At 68.9% G+C, this 17,459-nt stretch overlaps 1 protein-coding gene across 2 annotated transcripts; it reads left to right on the plus strand.

Moving 5' to 3' along the window:
• Nucleotides 1–4,922: 4,922 nt before the first annotated feature.
• On the plus strand, nucleotides 4,923–16,554 carry MIDN (midnolin). 2 transcript variants are annotated; one of them, XM_065699910.1, is made up of 8 exons: nucleotides 4,923–5,066; nucleotides 7,056–7,281; nucleotides 8,224–8,311; nucleotides 8,617–8,679; nucleotides 13,047–13,436; nucleotides 13,909–14,041; nucleotides 14,151–14,465; nucleotides 15,685–16,554. In XM_065699910.1, exons 2-8 carry the CDS (start codon nucleotides 7,064–7,066, stop codon nucleotides 15,945–15,947), a joined length of 1,470 nt encoding a protein of 489 aa, XP_065555982.1. In that variant the 5' UTR covers nucleotides 4,923–5,066; nucleotides 7,056–7,063; the 3' UTR covers nucleotides 15,948–16,554. The 2 variants fall into 2 exon arrangements, with proteins under 2 accessions (XP_065555982.1, XP_065555983.1); XM_065699911.1 differs by lacking the exon at nucleotides 4,923–5,066 and adding an exon at nucleotides 6,586–6,904.
• Nucleotides 16,555–17,459: the final 905 nt, after the last annotated feature.

Below are 17,459 nucleotides of genomic sequence, written 5' to 3' on the forward strand. Positions count from 1 at the left end.
TGCCCACCCTGGCGTGGCCTCGATGGATTGTGGGGTGCGTAGTCCGGGGGGGGGCCGGCTGTGGGACCGCCGGGGTACCGGTGTGATGGGGTCCTGGCATCGGTGGCACCGCGGGTACCCTGCCCATAGTGTCAGTGCTCCCTAAGCCTGGGTCATACCGGGGGGCAGCCCCTGCACCCAGGGCCTGGCTGGGGTGAGGTGAGGGCAGGGGCAGCTTTGGGGTGAGGGGAGCAGAGCGGATCAGTCCTGGGGTGGCAGCAGAGGCTCGATGAGGGGATGAAGCTTCGGCTTCATTCTTGCCAAGACTGGACCAGGAACTGCCCCAGCGGTGAGAGCTGAGGGATGGGGTAGGAAGGATGGGATGGATGGGATGGGGTAGGAGGGATGGGGTAGGAGGGATGGGATGGGATGGGGTGGGAGGGATGGGGTAGGAGGGATGGGATGGGATGGGATGGGAGGGATGGGAAGGGATGGAATGGGGTAGGAGGGATGGGGTAGGAGGGATGGGATGGGATGGGGTGGGAGGGATGGGGTAGGAGGGATGGGATGGGATGGGATGGGAGGGATGGGAAGGGATGGAATGGGGTAGGAGGGATGGGGTAGGAGGGATGGGATGGGATGGGATGGGGTAGGAGGGATGGGATGGGATGGGGTAGGAGGGATGGGGTAGGAGGGATGGGATGGGATGGGGTAGGAGGGATGGGGTGTGGTTTACTGCCCCCTGATTTCTGAGCCTCGGTCATCCCAGGCACAAGGTACCGCATATACCCAAGGAGGCTACTGAAATCCTGGGTCCGTCCCCTCCCCAGGGCTGGCAACTTGCTCAAGCATTTATAATAACAATAATAACAACAATAATAACAACAGCAGGAGGAGGCTGAGCTGGCCGCTGGCTCCTGGAGCCGGGGCCTTCAAGCCAACCCAGAAATGCTGCAGCGCCCGAGAAACAACCGCGAGGCGCTGAGCTGAGACCAGGGCTGGATCCAGCCAGAGGGGAGTGAGGAGGGCCGGGGGTCAGGGCTGGTTTCCAGGGCTCCCAGGAGCAGGAGCCAGGTCCAGGTGCTGCTGGGGGGTCTCAACCCTGGCCCATGCCCAGGGGAGGGTCCCATCGGTGCCCATGAGCTGGGAGTGCACCCATGGTGCTGATGCAACCACCGAGACCTCTCCTGACCCGCGACTGCTGCGATTGCCAAACCACTGGGGCCAGTGCTGGGCTCCTGCATGGGCTGGGGAGCAGGATGGGGCTCAAGGGGGAACAGGGGCCATGGTGGCTAAAGGGCAGTGGCAGGGCTGGATGTGGTGGTGCCAGGGTCTGGGATTCCCCCCCCCTGCCCCATCCCAGCACGGTTCTGGGCTGAAGGCCGGGCAGGGGAGATGCCGGAGCTGGCGCAGGGATGCAGAGCAGGGCTGGGGCCAACCGGTCCGTGTGCTGCGAGGGGGAAGAGTCAGATCCCTGCTCCTGCCCGGCCCGGGGCAGCAGCACCAGGGAATGGCAGGAAGGCAGCAGAGCCACGGGCAGGGAGCTGCTCCCCCTGCGTCAGCAGGGACGGGGAGCTCAGCGTCCTGATGGGGACCATGAGCTCAGGGAGCCCAGAATAGCCCTGGCCTCACTGTGGGCTGGCACAGCCAAGTTCGGCCCCACACCTGAGCCCGCGGTGCTGCTATTTCCGGAGGGATTCGCCATCCTTCCCAGGGCCAGGGTCAGGCTGTGCAGTGACTCCCCCTGCCCCAGTGCTGTTGGGTTGGGATCTGGCTCATCCCAGGGTCCATCAGGAGCCGTTTAGCCCTGGCACTGTGCCAGGGTCCCCCCTCTGCCCGTGGGGCTGCCTGGGGTGCCCGACACGTAGGGGTGACTTCACCTCTGGGGCTCGTCAGGCCTGAGGCCAGGGTGATGGGCAGAGCCCCAGGGGGATGCCCCAGAGCCAGGGCAGGCAATGCCAAGGCTGGGCCACTGGCTCCAGCTTCACTGCGCCGACAGCCGGAGTGTCCCCAGGCTGCGACGCCTGGACACGGTGCCAAGGGCCACCAGGACACATCCCGGAGAGCTGGGAAACACACGGAGCCGGTTGTGTGTTTCTAAGGACACGCCTGGGTGTTTACAGCCCCACCAGCGTCACCGGCACCGGCACCACCGTCCTGCCCAAGGACACCCAGCACCCGCCATAGGGCAGCGCTGAGCCCGGTGGCATGGGGGGGAGCTCCGGCTGTGGGGGGTTCATGCCGGGAGGGTGGGGAGCACCGGTTCTTAGTCACCTGAGCGCACCGGGGCCACGTGAGTCACCGCTCGCCACCGTGACTAAGGCCGAGCCACTCAGCCCATAGGGCTTGGGGTACAGGGAGTGGGGGGGCCGGGACCCCCATCCCTGCGTGCCCCCCACCGCATGGAGCCTCAGGGGCCGCAGCAGGAGGAGGTGAAGCCGCTCGGCTGCTCCCTCCTGCCGGGTGTGCCCCGTGCAAGCCCTGGCCCTGTGCCCATGGGATCGCTCCCATTCGCTGCTGGCAGCGCCTGCACCGGGCCCACCGGGCCCTGCGCCCTGCGGAACGGGACGGGGACGGGGACAAGTCCTGGAGGAAAAGGGTCCCCATCCCACCGGGGTGCCCCAGGGCTGCAGCCCCGCATCTTCTGCAGCCGCAGGAGCGAGAAACCGCCCTGGTCCCTCCTCTCTGGCGTCAGCTCTGCCCTTAATCCCATGACCCCGCGCCTGAGAGGGGAATGCAGGGACTTGCGATAAAATCCCCGCTTGCCAAAGCTGTGAACCCAGCCAGGAATGCAGTCCAAAAGGGAAAGGGAAAAAGAGAAAAGGAGAAAAAGGAGCAAAGCTGCTGCCTGGGGCTGCTGGGGGATTTCCCCACGGAAGGAGGGCTGGGAATTCCCTTCCTTCGAGGGACAGCACTTCCAAGAACCAGCCCCCAAAAGATTCAGGGCTCCCAGCTGAAGCCGGGGCTGGCAGGATGGGGCAGCGCCGAGCGGGGCGATGGAGCTGACCCCGAGGTCCTGCCCTTGCACCGGGATGTGCCCGACGGACAGGCCCCACAAGAAGTGTCCCTGTGGGACCCTCGGTGAGCCCCATCCTGCGCCCGTGCTGCCCAGCTGGTGCATGTGAGCCACTGTGGGGCTGATCCGCAGGGACTGAGGAGCTCCTGTGGCCTGCAGCTGGATCTGGGGGGGTATTTGCTTGTCGGATCAGCTCTCCCCAAGCTGCCGAGCCATGCGGGGTTTGGAGAATGCTCCCTCTGGAGATGGCAGAGCCTGGGATGCTGCACAGCAATTATGCCCAAGTCTGTCTGTAATCTTTAACGATGTATTCCCAGGGCAACACAATGAACTAAACACACAAAATCTGGGCTGCTGGGAATCCTGGGATCTCCCAGCTTGTGTCTCTGGAGGCTCCGGGTACTTGCAACCACACTGAAATCTGCACATGCTTCCTAAAGCACCAGCTCCCGGAGTCATGGGATGGCCGGAGGAGATGAGCTTCCTCACAGGAAGGAGATGGAGCCATGCGGGAGGGTGGTGACCGGGAACGGGGCTCCTCGGGGCTGCGAGGATGTGGGGAGATGCCCTTGGGGCATGGCCAGAGCCAGAGCAGCTTCCCCATGGCCATGACATCCCCTTGGCCCTCCCCACACGACCCAGGCTGCAGGGCTACAAGCAGGGCGCTATCGGCCAGGCCCTGCTCCCTGGGGAGGTGGCTCTGGGGTGACACCTTGTCACTGCTGGTGCAGAACTGACCCATGGCCGGGGCCCGGCTGCCCCCGCTCCTCCCGGGACACACAGGCTGGGCCATGGCCCCCGGAGCAGCGGCTTCACAGGCCCAGGGCTCGCAGCTCCCGGGGAGAACAATGGTGCCTCCCTGCCCCGGCCCCTCTCCCAGGGACAACAATGGCAGGAGCTGGAGCCGGAGCTGCCTGAGCTCATCTCCCCCTTGAGAGCCCAGAGGGGGCCGGGGGGCTGGAGACAGCGCCACAAAAGCTCCCTCCCATCCCTGCTCAGCTCCTGGCACATGGAGGGGTCTCACTCCCCCCCCCCCGGTACGGTTCTACCACGATCTGCACCGACCCCAGGGGAGGCCATTCAGGAGGAAAACAGCGGCTGCATTTTGGGGCTGCAGAAAGGACCCCCCCTCCACCCCGGGTCCCTCCAGGCCCCCCTCGCTGCTGCCTTGTGGGTCGGGGATGTGCAGCCCCCTCCTCGCAGCAGAGTGGCTGCCAGACCCCCCCCTCCAGCTGCTTTGTGTCTCGGTGTGCCAGGGCATTGTCTGCGAAGGAGAGGCAGCGGAGTCAGCCGGAGGTCACCAGCATCTCCCCAGCACCAGCATCCTCCCTGTGCAGGCTGGGGCAGCCGCTGGCCCCGCAGACCCTGGCCTGGGGTGGGGGTAACCAGCCCGTGGCTTCCACCCCAGGGCACTGGGGCATCACCCCCTGTGTGATCTGTCTCTGCTCCAGAAAGTGCTGTGGGGCTGAGCCCTTGCCCTGGCTGTGAAGTAGGTGGTTGGGCAGAGGGAATCCCTAGGGGAGGGATGGCCCAACCTCGCTATTAGACATCAGAGAGTCTCCACCGGGAGCTGCTTTGATGCTCAGCTCCCCAGGAGAGCTCAACCGTGTGCATGGGCTGACTTTGACCCCAGTGACAGGGACCCCCGGAGGGGTAGAGCTGGGGCCCCAGGAGAGGCTCAGACACCCCCCGGGAGGGCTGAAACCGGGTCAGGGCGCACGGAGCCCTGGAGCAGGACCCGGCACAGGGAGCAGGGGTTGGGACCCTCAGGGCAGGGAACCGGAGCCCCCCCACGGGAGCGGTTGCGGCCGCGTCACCTGCGGGTCCCTCCGGAGCCGGGGCCAGGGCCGGAGCCGGGGCCAGGGCCGGTCCCTGCCCCCACCAGGCTCCACCCCGGGCGGTGCGGGATAAAACTTGGGGCACCTCCCCGGCGGCTCCGAGTCAGGGCAGCGCTCGGCAGGGGACGGAGCTCCGCGCCGCGACCCCACGGGAGTATTCGGGGTCTCCTTCTCCCTCCTGCCGCCGGAGGCAGCTGCGCTCCGGGGAACGGCGGGGCAGCGCCCCGGGCTCGGTGAGTGGGGCTGGCGGCGGGCGGGATGGGCCCTCGGGGGGTCCCGGAACCGGCTCGGGGGTTACGTGGAGGGGGGTCCGCGGGCTGTGGGGCTCCGCGGAGCGGGCTGCGCTCACGCACTGTCCCCAGGGCAGGCGGGGTGGCCCCGCTTCCCCGAGCCTGGAGGCTCCCGTGGGGACACGCGGCGGAACCCACTCGCTCGGGTACCGGGCGCGCTTCCCACCCGCCGGGATATCGCCGGTCTCTCGAGGCTTTGCAGTCCCCATGGCACGGGCAGCGGGGCCGGGGACCCCTCGCTCCGGCTGCTGCGGACCCTTGAGCGCAGCACCGGGGCTCCCCACTGAGCCCCCGCCGCGTCCCGGGAAGCGGCTCCTCACCCCCGCCGTGCCCGGGGCGGGGGCTGCCCGGCTCGGTTCGCTCCGTGCCTGCGGGTGGGCAGCGGGCCCGGGGGCACCGTGGCAGAGCCCCCCCGGGAGCCTCGGCCCCGGCTCAGCGGGGCCCCCCCCGGGCGCAGCAGGCGCGGCGGAGCCGGCAGAGGGCGCCCGCGCTTTGCTGACTCATAGCCCCCCCCCCGAACCCCCCCCCCCCACAACCGAGGCGCCGGCCCCGGGGCTGCGGGTGCCGGGTGCAGCCCCCGGCCCGGGGCCGCTGATTCCCTGCTGCGGGAACGGGGGGGGGGCACGGGGCTGAGCCCCGCCGCGGGGCGGTTCGCTGTGGCCGTAACGGCGTCACCGGGAGGTGACCGGGCGTGTGCGTGTGACCGGGCGGGCGTGACCGGCCGCGGGTGACTGTGTGGGGCCCCCTCCCCCGCCCTTTCCGCTTCGGTGTCCCCGCGTCACTCGGGGGGGGGGGGGAGGGGGGGGTCCGGCTCTCTGCCGGCCCCGGGGGCTTTCGCCTCCCGCCGCGGCCTCCTCCGGTGCGGAGGCGGGGAACGGCCCCGTCCTGCCCGTGTCCCGCGTTCACCCCGGAGCGGGGCCTCGCAGCCTGAGCCCGAGCCCTTCCGCTCCAGGGCCAAGGCGGCGGTGAACGGGGGGGGGGGGGGGGGGGCGCTCCGGTCCCGGTCCCGGCGCTGCCGGTGCCGGTGCGGCCGCGGGGCCCTTTGTTGTGCGCCGGGATTATGAATGGCTCCAGGCGCGGCGCGAGGGCGCGCGGGGAAAGGGGGGGGGGGGGGGGGGGGGCAGAGCGCGGTGGGGGGGGGGCGGTGGAGGGGGCGGAGCCTCGCTCCCGCGTGGGCGGGAGGAATCCGGCCGGGCCGCCCTTCCCACCGGGCCACGTGGGGAGCCTTCCCCCTCTTCCCATTGGCTACGTCCGCGGATGTCTGTGCTGCCGGCTCTCTCCCATTGGCTGGAGGCCGGCGGAGTGAATGAGGGCGAGGCCCCGCCCGCGGGACGTTGCTACATTGTAACTTCCCCCCGCCCCCCTCCCCCCACCGTGTCCCCCCCCCCCCGCCCCCCCTCCCCCCCCCCCCGTCGGCTCCCACGGCTGAGCGCGGCGGCGGCCGGTTCGGCGGGTCCGGCCCTGCGCGCGGGGGGAGCGCCGCGTCCTCCCCGCCCCTCGCCGCGGCCTCGGGCCCGCTCCCCGCCCCCTGCAGCCCCGCACACGGCGAGCGCCGAGCGGCCGGGAAGGAGGCAGCGGGCGAGGGCAGCGCCGCTTCCACCGCCCCCCCCCCCCCCCCGGACCGCGTTTTGTTGGGTTTTTGGTTTTTTTTTCCTAAAGATTTTTCTATTTTTTAACCGTTTTCGCTGTTTTTCCGGGCCCGCGGGGGCTCCGGTCGCTGTCAGCCCCCCCCCCGCCTCCCGCTCTATCCCCGGAGGACTCGAAGCGCAGCCGGAGTTCCCGTGGGTACCGCCGGGGCGTGCGGTGGAGCGGGCCCCGCTCCCTCCTTTGTCCGCCCCCCCCCCTCCCCTTCCCTTCCTCCTCCCCGCGTTTCCGCCGCCCCCCCCCGTCCTCCCCGGGCACCGACCGAGCGCCGCTCGCCCTCCACCGCAGGTCGGCGGATGGACCCGCAGCCCGGCGCCAGGAGCTGCAGCCGCGGGGCCCCCGCCTGCGAGGTGGTCCCGAACGAGCCCCCCATGAACCTCTACATCAACACCACCACCGGGACCCGCTATGAGCTCTCCGTGCCCGCCGAGGAGACGGTGGAGGGGCTGAAGAGGCGCCTGTCCCAGCGGCTCAAGGTGCCCAAGGAGCGGCTGGCTCTGCTGCACAAAGAGAGGTACGGCTCGGCTGGGGGGGGGCCGCTGGGGTCCCATCCCCCCGCAGCGGGGCTGGGCGCGGGGGCGGCCCCTCGCACCGGGCTCGGCACCGCACAAAGGCGCCCGCCCCCCTTCCCCTTGCCTGGCCCCATTCCTCCGCGGGTCGAGGTTGGGGGGGGGGAGCGGCCCGGGGGGCCGCGGGCGGGGGCGGAGGGGGGGAGGCGCCGGGTCGGGCCGGGGACCGGAGCGCGGCCGCCGCCCCCTCGCCCGGCCCTTGCCGGGGCTCCGCGGTGGGCGGCGGGGCCCGGTGGTGCCCCGCGGGGGCCCGGCCCTTTGTTCTGGGCTCAACTTCGGTGACGGCGCCCGGTGTCCCCCCCCACCCCGCACTCTTCAAGCCCCAGGGTGGGGAGGGGGGGGGTGTCCTTTGTCTGCCGGAGGCCCGGGCCGAGGGGGCTGCGCGGCCCCCCCCGAGGGGAGCAAAGCTCGAGTAGGGGCGGGCGGCCCCGTGCTGCGCTCACCCCCGGCCTGGAGTAACTTGTGGAGTCCGATCCGGACCGGGGACACCGGGGACACCGCATGAGTCTGCGGGTCCGGGGGGGACGCGAGACCCTCACCCCATGCTTCCACCCCCCGCCCCGTGGCCAGGTTTCCTGTGCCACGCAGCCCCACGGGTCCCTCACCAGCTCTCTCGCTCTATCTTGCCCCATTGCTACAGCACAGGGCACGGAGCAGGGGTACCCCAGCATCTTTCTTCTCCCCCCCTCCCCGGGGTGCAGGGGGCAGCTGGGGACGAGGCAGGGCGGTGCTGGGTACCTCCTGCCTTGGGGTGGGGATGCTGAAGGGGGCTCAGTCCCCCGGGAGCAGGCAGCTTGTGTCCCCCTCCTGTGTCCCCCCGTCCCCCCCATGCTGGTGCTCGCTGAGGCCGCGCTGACCCCGCTTTTGGAATCTCCTCTCTCCTGCAGCCGGCTCAGTTCTGGAAAACTGCAGGACCTGGGGGTCGTGGAAGGAAGCAAACTGACGCTGGTGCCCACCGTGGAGGCCGGCTTGATGGTAAGCAGCCTTTTCCTGCTGCTCCCTCCCTCTCTCCTTCCCTCCCACTCATCCCCATCTATTATTAAAGCCCTGGGCGAGGATGTGCTGGCAGCCCTGCGGCTCCGCTGCCCCGGCCCTCGCCCAGGAGGCAGCGCTGGGCTGGGCATGCAGCAGGTTTAATATTTCACAGCTTTCTCAGGGCTTGTGTAGAAATAGTGGAAGTGACATGTCATCCCTCCCCTCCTGCCGCACAGACGCCCCCTCCTTCTCTGCATTTGTAATCTTCATTTCTCCCCCCTCCCTCCCTCCTTTTCTTTTTCCAGTCCCAGGCATCCAGGCCAGAGCAGTCGGTGATGCAAGCCCTGGAAAGCTTAACTGAAACTCAGGTGAGAGGCTTGATGCCGGGGAATGATGGAGGCAGAGGCGGGTGTGTGGGGGATGCTGCGACCCTGCTCGTCTTCCCTTCCCAAAAGGCTTTGGTGTTCGGTGCTTGGTCTCTTAGGTTTCACCTTCAGCAGGGGTTGGGAGCGCCGAGGGTGGTGCCCGGGGCGGGCACCGTCATCCTGTGCGGTGCTGAGCGCAGGGAGGCCCCACGCCGCAGCGCTCCCAGCCCAAACAAGCCGGGAGCTGGGGAGGGCAGCGGCGCTGGGAGGTGAAGTGACTCACTCAAGGTCATGGAGCAGGTCGGCAGCACAGGGCCCTGCTCCCGGGTGTGGGGCTGCAGCCGGCCCCCCCCCGCCCCATTGCAGAGCCGGGGCTGCCGCCTGCCCCATGGCTGCTGGATGGTGTTGAAGAGGGCTGGGGGGGGGGGGTGCTGCTGCGTTGCACCGGGGGGTTTGTGGGGCTGCAGAGCCCGGATTCTCCTCCCAGCACCCAGAGGGGGCCGTTCCCCCTCTCCTTGGAGCCGTCCTTGGTGGGATGGAGGGGGGGGGTGGCTGGGGTGCTCTGGTGCTCGGTGGCCTTGTGCTGGGCGCCAAGGAGGGGGCGCGGGGGGGGCTGTGTTTAGAAGAGCAGGGAAGCTCCTTGGTGGCTGCGGGAGGTGGCGTGGGGGGGTCCCTGCGGGGAGGAAGCGTTTGCGGGGCTGGATGCGTGCGCAGGCGCCAGCTGCCTGCCGCGAAGGTGGAATTTACCCCCAGCCGCGCAGGCCCTGGCTCCTTTGTTTTCCGTCTCCCTCCCCGTCGCTGGTGAACCCGCTCCGTCCTTCCTGGCCGCGGCTGCAGCTTTTCTGCCTTAATGATGGGGGGGGGTTTTAACCTGCTCCGCTGCATTCGGAGCCGGGGCTGAGCCCTGCCCTGCGCCCTGGCTGCCCCAGGGCCGGACAAGGGGGTCTTGGTTAGGGGCATGGCTGTGCCCCCGTGGGCACATGGCAAGGGCCGGGGCTGCCCTGCTCCTAGAGCCCTTGGCTGCCCAGGGTGCCCTTGGCTGGCCGGGGTGACCTTGACTTTGGCAGCTGATTTAACCCATTGTGGGTCGAGCTGTTGAGCTTGGACCTGGAGCCCTGTGCCAGCTCTGGTCTCTGCCTTCCCCCCCCACCATGGAACCCGGTTTGCTCAGGGGGTGCTGCCCATCCCCACTGGGGTGCGGAGCTGTGGAAGGGGTCCTGGGGTCCCAGTGCATATCCTGGCCTCCGGGCTGCAACAGCTGCAGCCCCCCCACTGGGGTGGGATGTCCTGGGGAGCAGCAGCAGGGCCAAGGGGACTCCTGGAGCTGCCTGGTGCAGAGGGGCTTTGGGGGTACCCTCTGCATCTGTTGGGGCTCCCATCAGGGCAAGCGCAGCAGAGGAGAGGTTTGTGGGCTGCAGGCTGGGGGCCCACGGGGGGCCCTGCTGCTGCCTGGTTTTCCCCTCGGGGCTGGGCTGGGGGCCTGGCAGCCCGGGTTGGCTGCGGGAAGCGGCTCTGTGCCTCCTGCCCACTGCAGGTTCCTCCTGGGCGGGTGATTCAGGAAGCTGGGGCTGTGCAGGAGGAACCGCCAGCACCTGGGGGGCGGGGGGGGGGGCAGGAAACCACTCCTCTCATTCATGCTTTGCTCGGCGCTGCCTGCGTCATGCATCCTCCTGCATCCTCCTGCATCCTCCGGCAGCGCAGGGGGAGCTGCGCCGGCTTCCTCTGGGGGTGGCGGGGGGCCAGGGCGCTGCCACCCCCTCCCCACCCTGGTGCCTGTGGGGCAGCGGCAGGAGGTGATGGGGATGCTGTGCCCCCCACCCCCGGGTCGGGGTCTTCCTGGAAGGGCTCCGTGCGCTTCCTTCCGCTGGGCACGCTCGGAGCTGCCCCCGCTTTCCAGGGAGCCGTGCCCAGAGCCCCGGCGCTGGCGCTGGATCCTGCGGCCTCAGCGCTTCCTGCTCCAGCTCCCTCGGCCCGATGGCGTGGGGGGGACACGGGCACGCGTGCTGCCCTGCCATGGGTGTGTGGCAGAGGGGCTCTGACCCCTGCCCTCCTTGGCATGGAGCCCCCCCCCCCCCAGCACTGGTGTCTGGGTGTTGGGACCCAGTTGTCAGCCACAGCTGAGCCCAGCTGGAGAGTGCAAGAGCATGGAGGGGGCATTTCCTGCTCCCCCCTCATGCTCTGTCTGGGCTTGACTTCCCCCTCCGCATCTGTAAGGAGCTGGAGCGGGACCGCTTGCCTGTGCTTTTGGGGGGAGCCAGCAGGGGCTGGGGGGGGCCCGGGGGTGTCTGAGGCTGGGGGTGACGCGGGGCCAGGCGTTGGAGCGAGGCAGGAATGCGGCGTTCCCTGAGTCATCCGCGTTTCTCAGAAGCAGCCGGGAGGGAGGCACTTGCCCCATCCCTGTGGGCCCTGAGCCCGGTGCGGTGCAGCCACATTCCCCCCCCCACAGACACCTCCACAGGGCTTGGCAGGGTCCTGGTGGACCCCCGGCCATGGAAGCTTTGGGGGAGCCCCACGGCAGCGCGGGCTGGCAGGGACAGCGTCCTCCCTGGGCGGTTGTGGGCGGCCGAGCAGGCGCTGGGTGGGACGTGTTTGCATTGGAGCGGCCGGGTTTGGCTGGGGGGGGTTGGCAGCGGCGTCGGGGGGGTGCTGGGAGCCCTGGAGGGCTGCAGGGACCAAACCGGCTCCTGCCGATGGGGGGGCGATGGGGGGGGTGTCTGTGACCCTGCTGCTGGGGCTCTTTATGGTGCTGCTGGGAAGTGGGTTTGGGGTGCCCTGGTTCCTCCTGGCGCTGGCGAGGGGTCAGGCAGGGCGCAGGCAGGTGTGAGTCAGATGGAGCAGGGAGGCGGCCCCGGTGCTGGCTGACGTCAGGGGGCCCCGGGGGGTGCGCGGGGCTCCTCCAGGCACCTCCGGTACCGAGCGAGGGCAGCCGGGGCTGGTGTGGGTGCTCCGGCACCGGTGCCTTCCCCTCCGTGTGGAATAGGACCCGGGGGGGGCTGTGGAAGACCCCACTCAGGGTCCCGGTAGGGAGAAGGATGGGAGCTGGTGGGGGTGCTCCGTGCGGGTGCACCGGTGATGCCGAGCGGCCTTGAGGTGATGCTGGCGCTGAGAGCGCGTCCACCGCAGGCTGCTGCGGGCAGGGCACCCTCGGCAGAGCGCGACCGGTGGGGCAGGACGGGGGCTGTGGCGACGCTGCCCTGCGGCCGCCGTCCTCTCCCGCTCCGTCACCGTCACCGCCGTGTCCAGAGCGGCAGCGGCTCCTTCCCGCCCCCCCCTTCCTCCGCGGCCCCCGCTCGGGCTTTGCTCGGGGTATTTTTAACGCTGCTTTTCCCACGGCTTCTCAGAAGCGGGGGGGGGGGGGGGGGGGGGGGCTGAGCTCTGCAGGGGGGTCACGGGGGTGCCGGCTCCACTTGGGCCTCGTCCCAGGGTGCCGGTGGGCTGCGGGTGGGTGACGTGCGCCGGAGCCGCGCACGTGATGGGCTGGGAGCGCCGGTCCCTGCTGCACCCTGGAATAGCGAGGGGGGGGTGCGGTTGCGTCATCCCCATTAGCTGTGACCCAGTGTCCTGCCCACAGCCCTGCCTGTGCGTGCTGGGTGTGAGCGGTGCAGCCCCCTCCCCGCCACGGCGTGGGGGGGCTGCCCTGTTCCCTGGCACAGATGTCGAGTGATTTATGCCCGCTGCGGGGGGGGGGGGGGGGGGAGCGGGGAGCAGGTGTTGGGGATTGGGGCCCCCCCACCCTCTGCAGCTGCGACCTGGGCAGGGTCACGGCCCTGCTTTTGTCTCCGCGCTGCAGCTGCTCCATCACCTGCCTGTGACGAGGCCTCTGGGGTGGGCAGGGGCAAATCCTGCTCCACTGGGGCTGCCCCGGGGGGAGAACGTTGGGGGGGGGGTGCTGGGGGTGTGTGCTGCCCTCCCCTGCCTTTCCTGCCTCACAGCCGCAAGGCACGCAGTGGGCACAGCCTGGACCCGGCATGTCCTCGCCTGCTCCCTCCCCATCCTTTCTGCATGGAGCTTGTTCATTGTGCCGGGGGGTGCAGCCCCCCCCCCTCCCACCGGCTCTGGGCTGGCCGGGGCAGTGCTGCTGGCCCCTGCCTGCTCCTGCCTGCCCGGAGCACCCTGCCTGCAGCGGGCTCAGCGGGAGGGCACAGGGTGCTTTGTGCTGGGGTAGGAGGCACCATCAGCTGATGGAGCTGGCACCGTGCTGGGGTCATGCAGGGACAGCGGCCGGGCTTGCTGGTCTCAGGGAAGGGCTGTGGGAAGAGGGTCACCCCTTTGCTGCCCCAATGACCCATCCCGGTGGGACGTGGGGCCGGGGGGTCCGTGCCGTGGGTTCACTGCGCCCCGGGGCTGACGAGGGGTCCTTCTCCCCCCAGGTCAACGACTTCTTGTCGGGCCGGTCCCCGCTGACCCTGGCCCTGCGCGTTGGGGACCACATGATGTTCGTGCAGCTCCAGCTGGCGGCTCAGCAGAGCAGCGGGCAGCTCCAGCACCGGCACCTCATCGCCAGCCGGGGCGAGCCGGGGGCCGCCGCCAGCCCCCACTGTCGGACGCTGCATGGCGGCACCGGCTCCGGCTTCACCCGCATCCCCGTGGTGCCCGCATCGTGCCAGCAGAGCCCGGCCCCCAGCCCCGCGCCCGCCGCGCCGGCCCCCCCCATGTACTGTAACACCCCCCACGCCGCGCCCGTCACCGCCGGGATGTTCCGGTCGCACGGGGCCAGCACGCAGACGGTGAACAGCAGCGTGGTCTCCTCCTGCTCAGAGGTGAGGTTTCTTTGGCGGGGGGCTCTTGGTACCTTTGGGGTAGGGGAGCAAAGCTGTGCAGCCCAGCACCGCTGTGGTGATGCCCTTCTCTGCCTCAGTTTCCCCATGCGTGGAGCAAGGGGCTGCGAAATGCTCCCATGTCCTGGTCAGGGGCTCAGGGACAGGGTGGGATCCAGGCTCTTCCTCTTCGGATGCTGCCTGTCATGGTTCTCTGCTCCTGCTTCCCTTTTCCCCTTGCACAGCGCAGCTGGCACAGGGGGGTGACTGCCAGGACCGGCAGGGATGGGATCCCAGTGCATGGAGGGGTGGGATAACCATAGCTCCTTGTGCTCCGGTAAAGCTGGGGCTGGTGGTGCCTGCTGCTCCTTGCCTGCTATGGGGTCACTTGGGGTGTGGGGCGGAAGGGCTGCCGTGGGGCTGTGTTGCCCCATCCCATGCCCAGAGGCTGACCTGGTGTCTCCCATCCGTGCAGGTGGAGTGCGGCACCCGCAGCAGCAGCTCCCCGGGCAGCAGCCCTGCGCCCGCAGCCCGATCCCGCAAACCCGGTGCCGTCATCGAGAGCTTCGTCAACCACGCGCCTGGGGTCTTCTCAGGGACCTTCTCCGGTGCGTGGTGCTGAGCCCGCCTCGGTGGGAGGGGGTGTGGGTCTGGGCTGGGGGGGGCACCATGCATGGATCTTGGGGCTCGTCTCATACCCCCTATTCCCACCTGCAGGCACTTTGCACCCCAACTGCCAGGACAGCAGCGGGCGGCCGCGGAGGGACATCGGCACCATCCTGCAGATCCTGAACGACCTCCTCAGCGCCACGCGACACTACCAGGGCATGCCCCAGTCCCTGACGCAGCTCCGCTGCCAGACGCAGTTCTCCTCTTCCTCCTCATCCTCCTCCTCCTCCTCCTCCTCGCCACCAGCCTCCCCGGACCTCGCCACCAAAACTACCTCAGAGCCGCTGCCGGCGGCCGCAGCATCCCCAGCCCTGCACCCCGTCGTCCAGTGCCAAAGCCAGATCCGGATGTGCAAGCCCAGCGGTGAGCCCGGCTGCTCCGCGCCTCGCACGGGATGGGGCTGCTGTGCATAGGGGTTTGTGGCTGGGATGGGCTCGGGAGCCCCTGCGGCCCCCCCAGGCCAGGGCTGCCCCCCCTTTGCATGGGATCACCCCATAACAGCCTCTATGGGGGTCGTGTGTTTGACCCTGGCTGTTGGCTGCTCCTTGTACAGCTGATTGAAGGCAGCAGCCAGGGTGGGGGCCTGGGGGTCTGCAGGGTCTCTGCAGAGGGGGGGAAGGTTTGGTCCTGCCTGACCCTGCAGGGCTTTACAGGCAGCACCAGCACCCGGATCACTGGGGGGGCCCCTGCTTATGGTAGAGCGGTTGGGGGGGCACCCAGGCTGTGGCTCCTCGACCACCCCACTTTGCACACCAGTGCTCCAGGATGGGTTGGGGGGGTCCTGGGGTGCAGCCACTGGTGTTGGGGGGCAGGGGTTTGTCGTCCCCTCAGGGTTTTCTCTTCTCTCTTGGCCAAGAGGGGTCCAGGCCCCCACTGGCGGTGGCTCTGGACCAGCTCCTGGTGCCATGGCCGGAGCCCTACCCCATGGCACAGTGTGTGAGTGGGGGGAGACCTGCTCCCCCCCACTGGGACAAGCCCTGGCTGGGCTCACCCCACTTGGCCTGAGCCCCTCGGGCCCCCTTGGCTCCAGGATGGGGAGGAGACGCCCGCAAGCCTCCCACCAGCCCCTCGCCAGCATCCAGCCCCAGTGGCTCTGCTGCACCGGGACCCTCCCCTGGCCGCTCGGGGGTGGAATTGGTTGGCCTTACAGAGGGGTTGTTCCCCTGCGCCCTGCTCTTCCCTTGGCGTGCTCCCACCCACGGCCCTGGGGGGTGATGCCGGAGCATCCGCAGCCTTCGGGGGCTCTCCCGGCCAAGTTTATTCTGGAGCAGGGTCCCTTTTTTCCTCTTTCCCCAGCACCGGAGCCCACGCCTGGAGCTTCAATTGCTCGTCCTCCCACACGGCACAGCGGGGCCAGGCCTGCACCGCCTGCTGTGCCGGAGGGAAAGCCCCCCCCCAACTTGGCACAGCACCGCACAGAGGGGCTTCTCCCCACTGGGGACCGGCCCGGTGCTGCCCATCCCATGGGCTTGGGTTAGGACCCCGCTCTGGGGTGGCGGGGGGGGGTGCACGCATCCATAGGATGCTGGGTTTGGGGGTGCACGGCAGACCCCCCATAACGCCCTCCTCTTTGCCGTTGCAGGGGACCGCTTGCGGCAGACGGAGAACCGGGCGACGCGCTGCAAGGTGGAGCGGCTGCAGCTGCTGATGCAGCAGAAGCGGCTGCGCAGGAAGGCGCGGAGGGACGCGCGGGCCCCTTACCACTGGCTGCCCAACCGCAAGTCCAGCCGCACCAACAGCAACAGCAGCGTCTCCAGCGAGGGCAGCCTGGACCTGGACTTCGAGGACTCGGTGTGGAAGCCGGAGGTCAAGGCAGACATGAAATCAGAGTTTGTCGTAGCATAGAGCCGTACCCCGGGGGGGGCCCCGGGGCCGCGGACTCTGCCGGGGGTAGGGGGGGGGATGCTCCCGCTGCCCCGGCCGGCGGTGGTGTCATTTCTGTTGTCATGGGCCAGATCTCCTCTAGATTTGCCATCTCCTGCGACCGGACGCCTCGGGGCCGACCCTGCCCGTGCCAGGGAAGCGTTTCATTGTTGGCTGGGGGGGGGGGTGTCTAGGGCAGCCTCACCCCCCTGGTTTGGCTGGGGTTGGGGAGATGGGGGGGTGCAGGCAGGAGCCGCTGCCTCATCCCGCATCCTCCCTGGCCGGGAGCAGGGGGTCCTGGCACCCGGCGGGGTTGGGGGGGGCCGGTCCTTGGGGGATATCAAAGCTGCTGCTTTGCTGTGAAGAGGGATGCAGCGGGGTGGGCTCCAGCCGCCCCCCCCCCCCCACAATGTGTCCCCCCTGCCCCTGGTGCAGGCAGGAGGAGATGAAGTCTCTCTTGGAGGTGCTGGGGCCCCCCCGGGTTTGGGGGCCGTTTGTTTTCCTTCCCTTCTATATGTAGCATTGCTCGGCTGTGGGGCTGGGCCCCCCCTGGGCGGCTGGGGGGGAACGGGACACACGCGTGTGCCTGGGCGCTGCCAGCCCTGTGCCGCAGCCTTGGGGGGGGGGGGGGGGGCGGGAGGGGGGGTCGGGTCGTGGAGAGGGGGTGAAGCCGGGCCGGGGGGGGGGGAAATCCAAGGGGGGAGGCTTTGTTTTGGGCTGGGTTTTCACTTTGTTTTCGGAGGGGGAAGAAGCGGCGCTTCCCCCCGCGGCCGAGACCAACTCCCGAGGCGCTGGGCTCGTCCCGCGGCCTCTGCGCTCCATGGATTTGGGGGGGGTTTAACTTAAAAAGAGAAGCAAACGGATGGAAAAGTAAGGACTAAGCAAGCCCAGCGCTCGGGGCTGATATTTATAGACGTTACTTACCCGACTGAGCCAATACTGACATAGTCTTGCATAGGCCGTAGAAATCCTTTTTCTTGTCCAACCTTGATTTTTTTCCCCCTCGTCAGGAGATCTGTGCAAATAGAGAACCCCCGTGCTGTGTTTTTTGTCTGTAAAAGTCTTTTTTTTTTTTTTTTTTTGTGTGTGTTTTTTGGGGGGGGTGGGGGGGAGGGGGAGAGCGAGGCTTTCGGTCTTTAATATTTTATTTTTTATTTTTGAAATAAATTTGGGCAGTTCTGGATGCACCGAGGCTGCGCCGCCCTCACTGGGAGCCGGGGTCGCTCGCGTGGAGCCCTGCGCGTGTTCAGCGCTCACGTACGCGTCTGCACACACATGGCCCTACACGGATTCAGCTCCACGCGTCCGTATGCGCGCGTGTAACACGTGTGGACCTCTGCAGCACATTGGATGTGCATGCACGCGTGTCAAGCTGTGCACACATAGAGCCACTGAAGGGTTTGGGGTGGAAAGGACCTGAGGATCACCCAGTTCCAGCCCCCTGCCCTGGGCAGGGGCACCTCACACCAGACCCTGTCACCCAAGGGCTCTGTT

Source organism: Lathamus discolor, chromosome 21, assembly GCF_037157495.1.
Source record: "Lathamus discolor isolate bLatDis1 chromosome 21, bLatDis1.hap1, whole genome shotgun sequence".
Classification (NCBI taxonomy): Eukaryota; Metazoa; Chordata; class Aves; order Psittaciformes; family Psittacidae; genus Lathamus; species Lathamus discolor.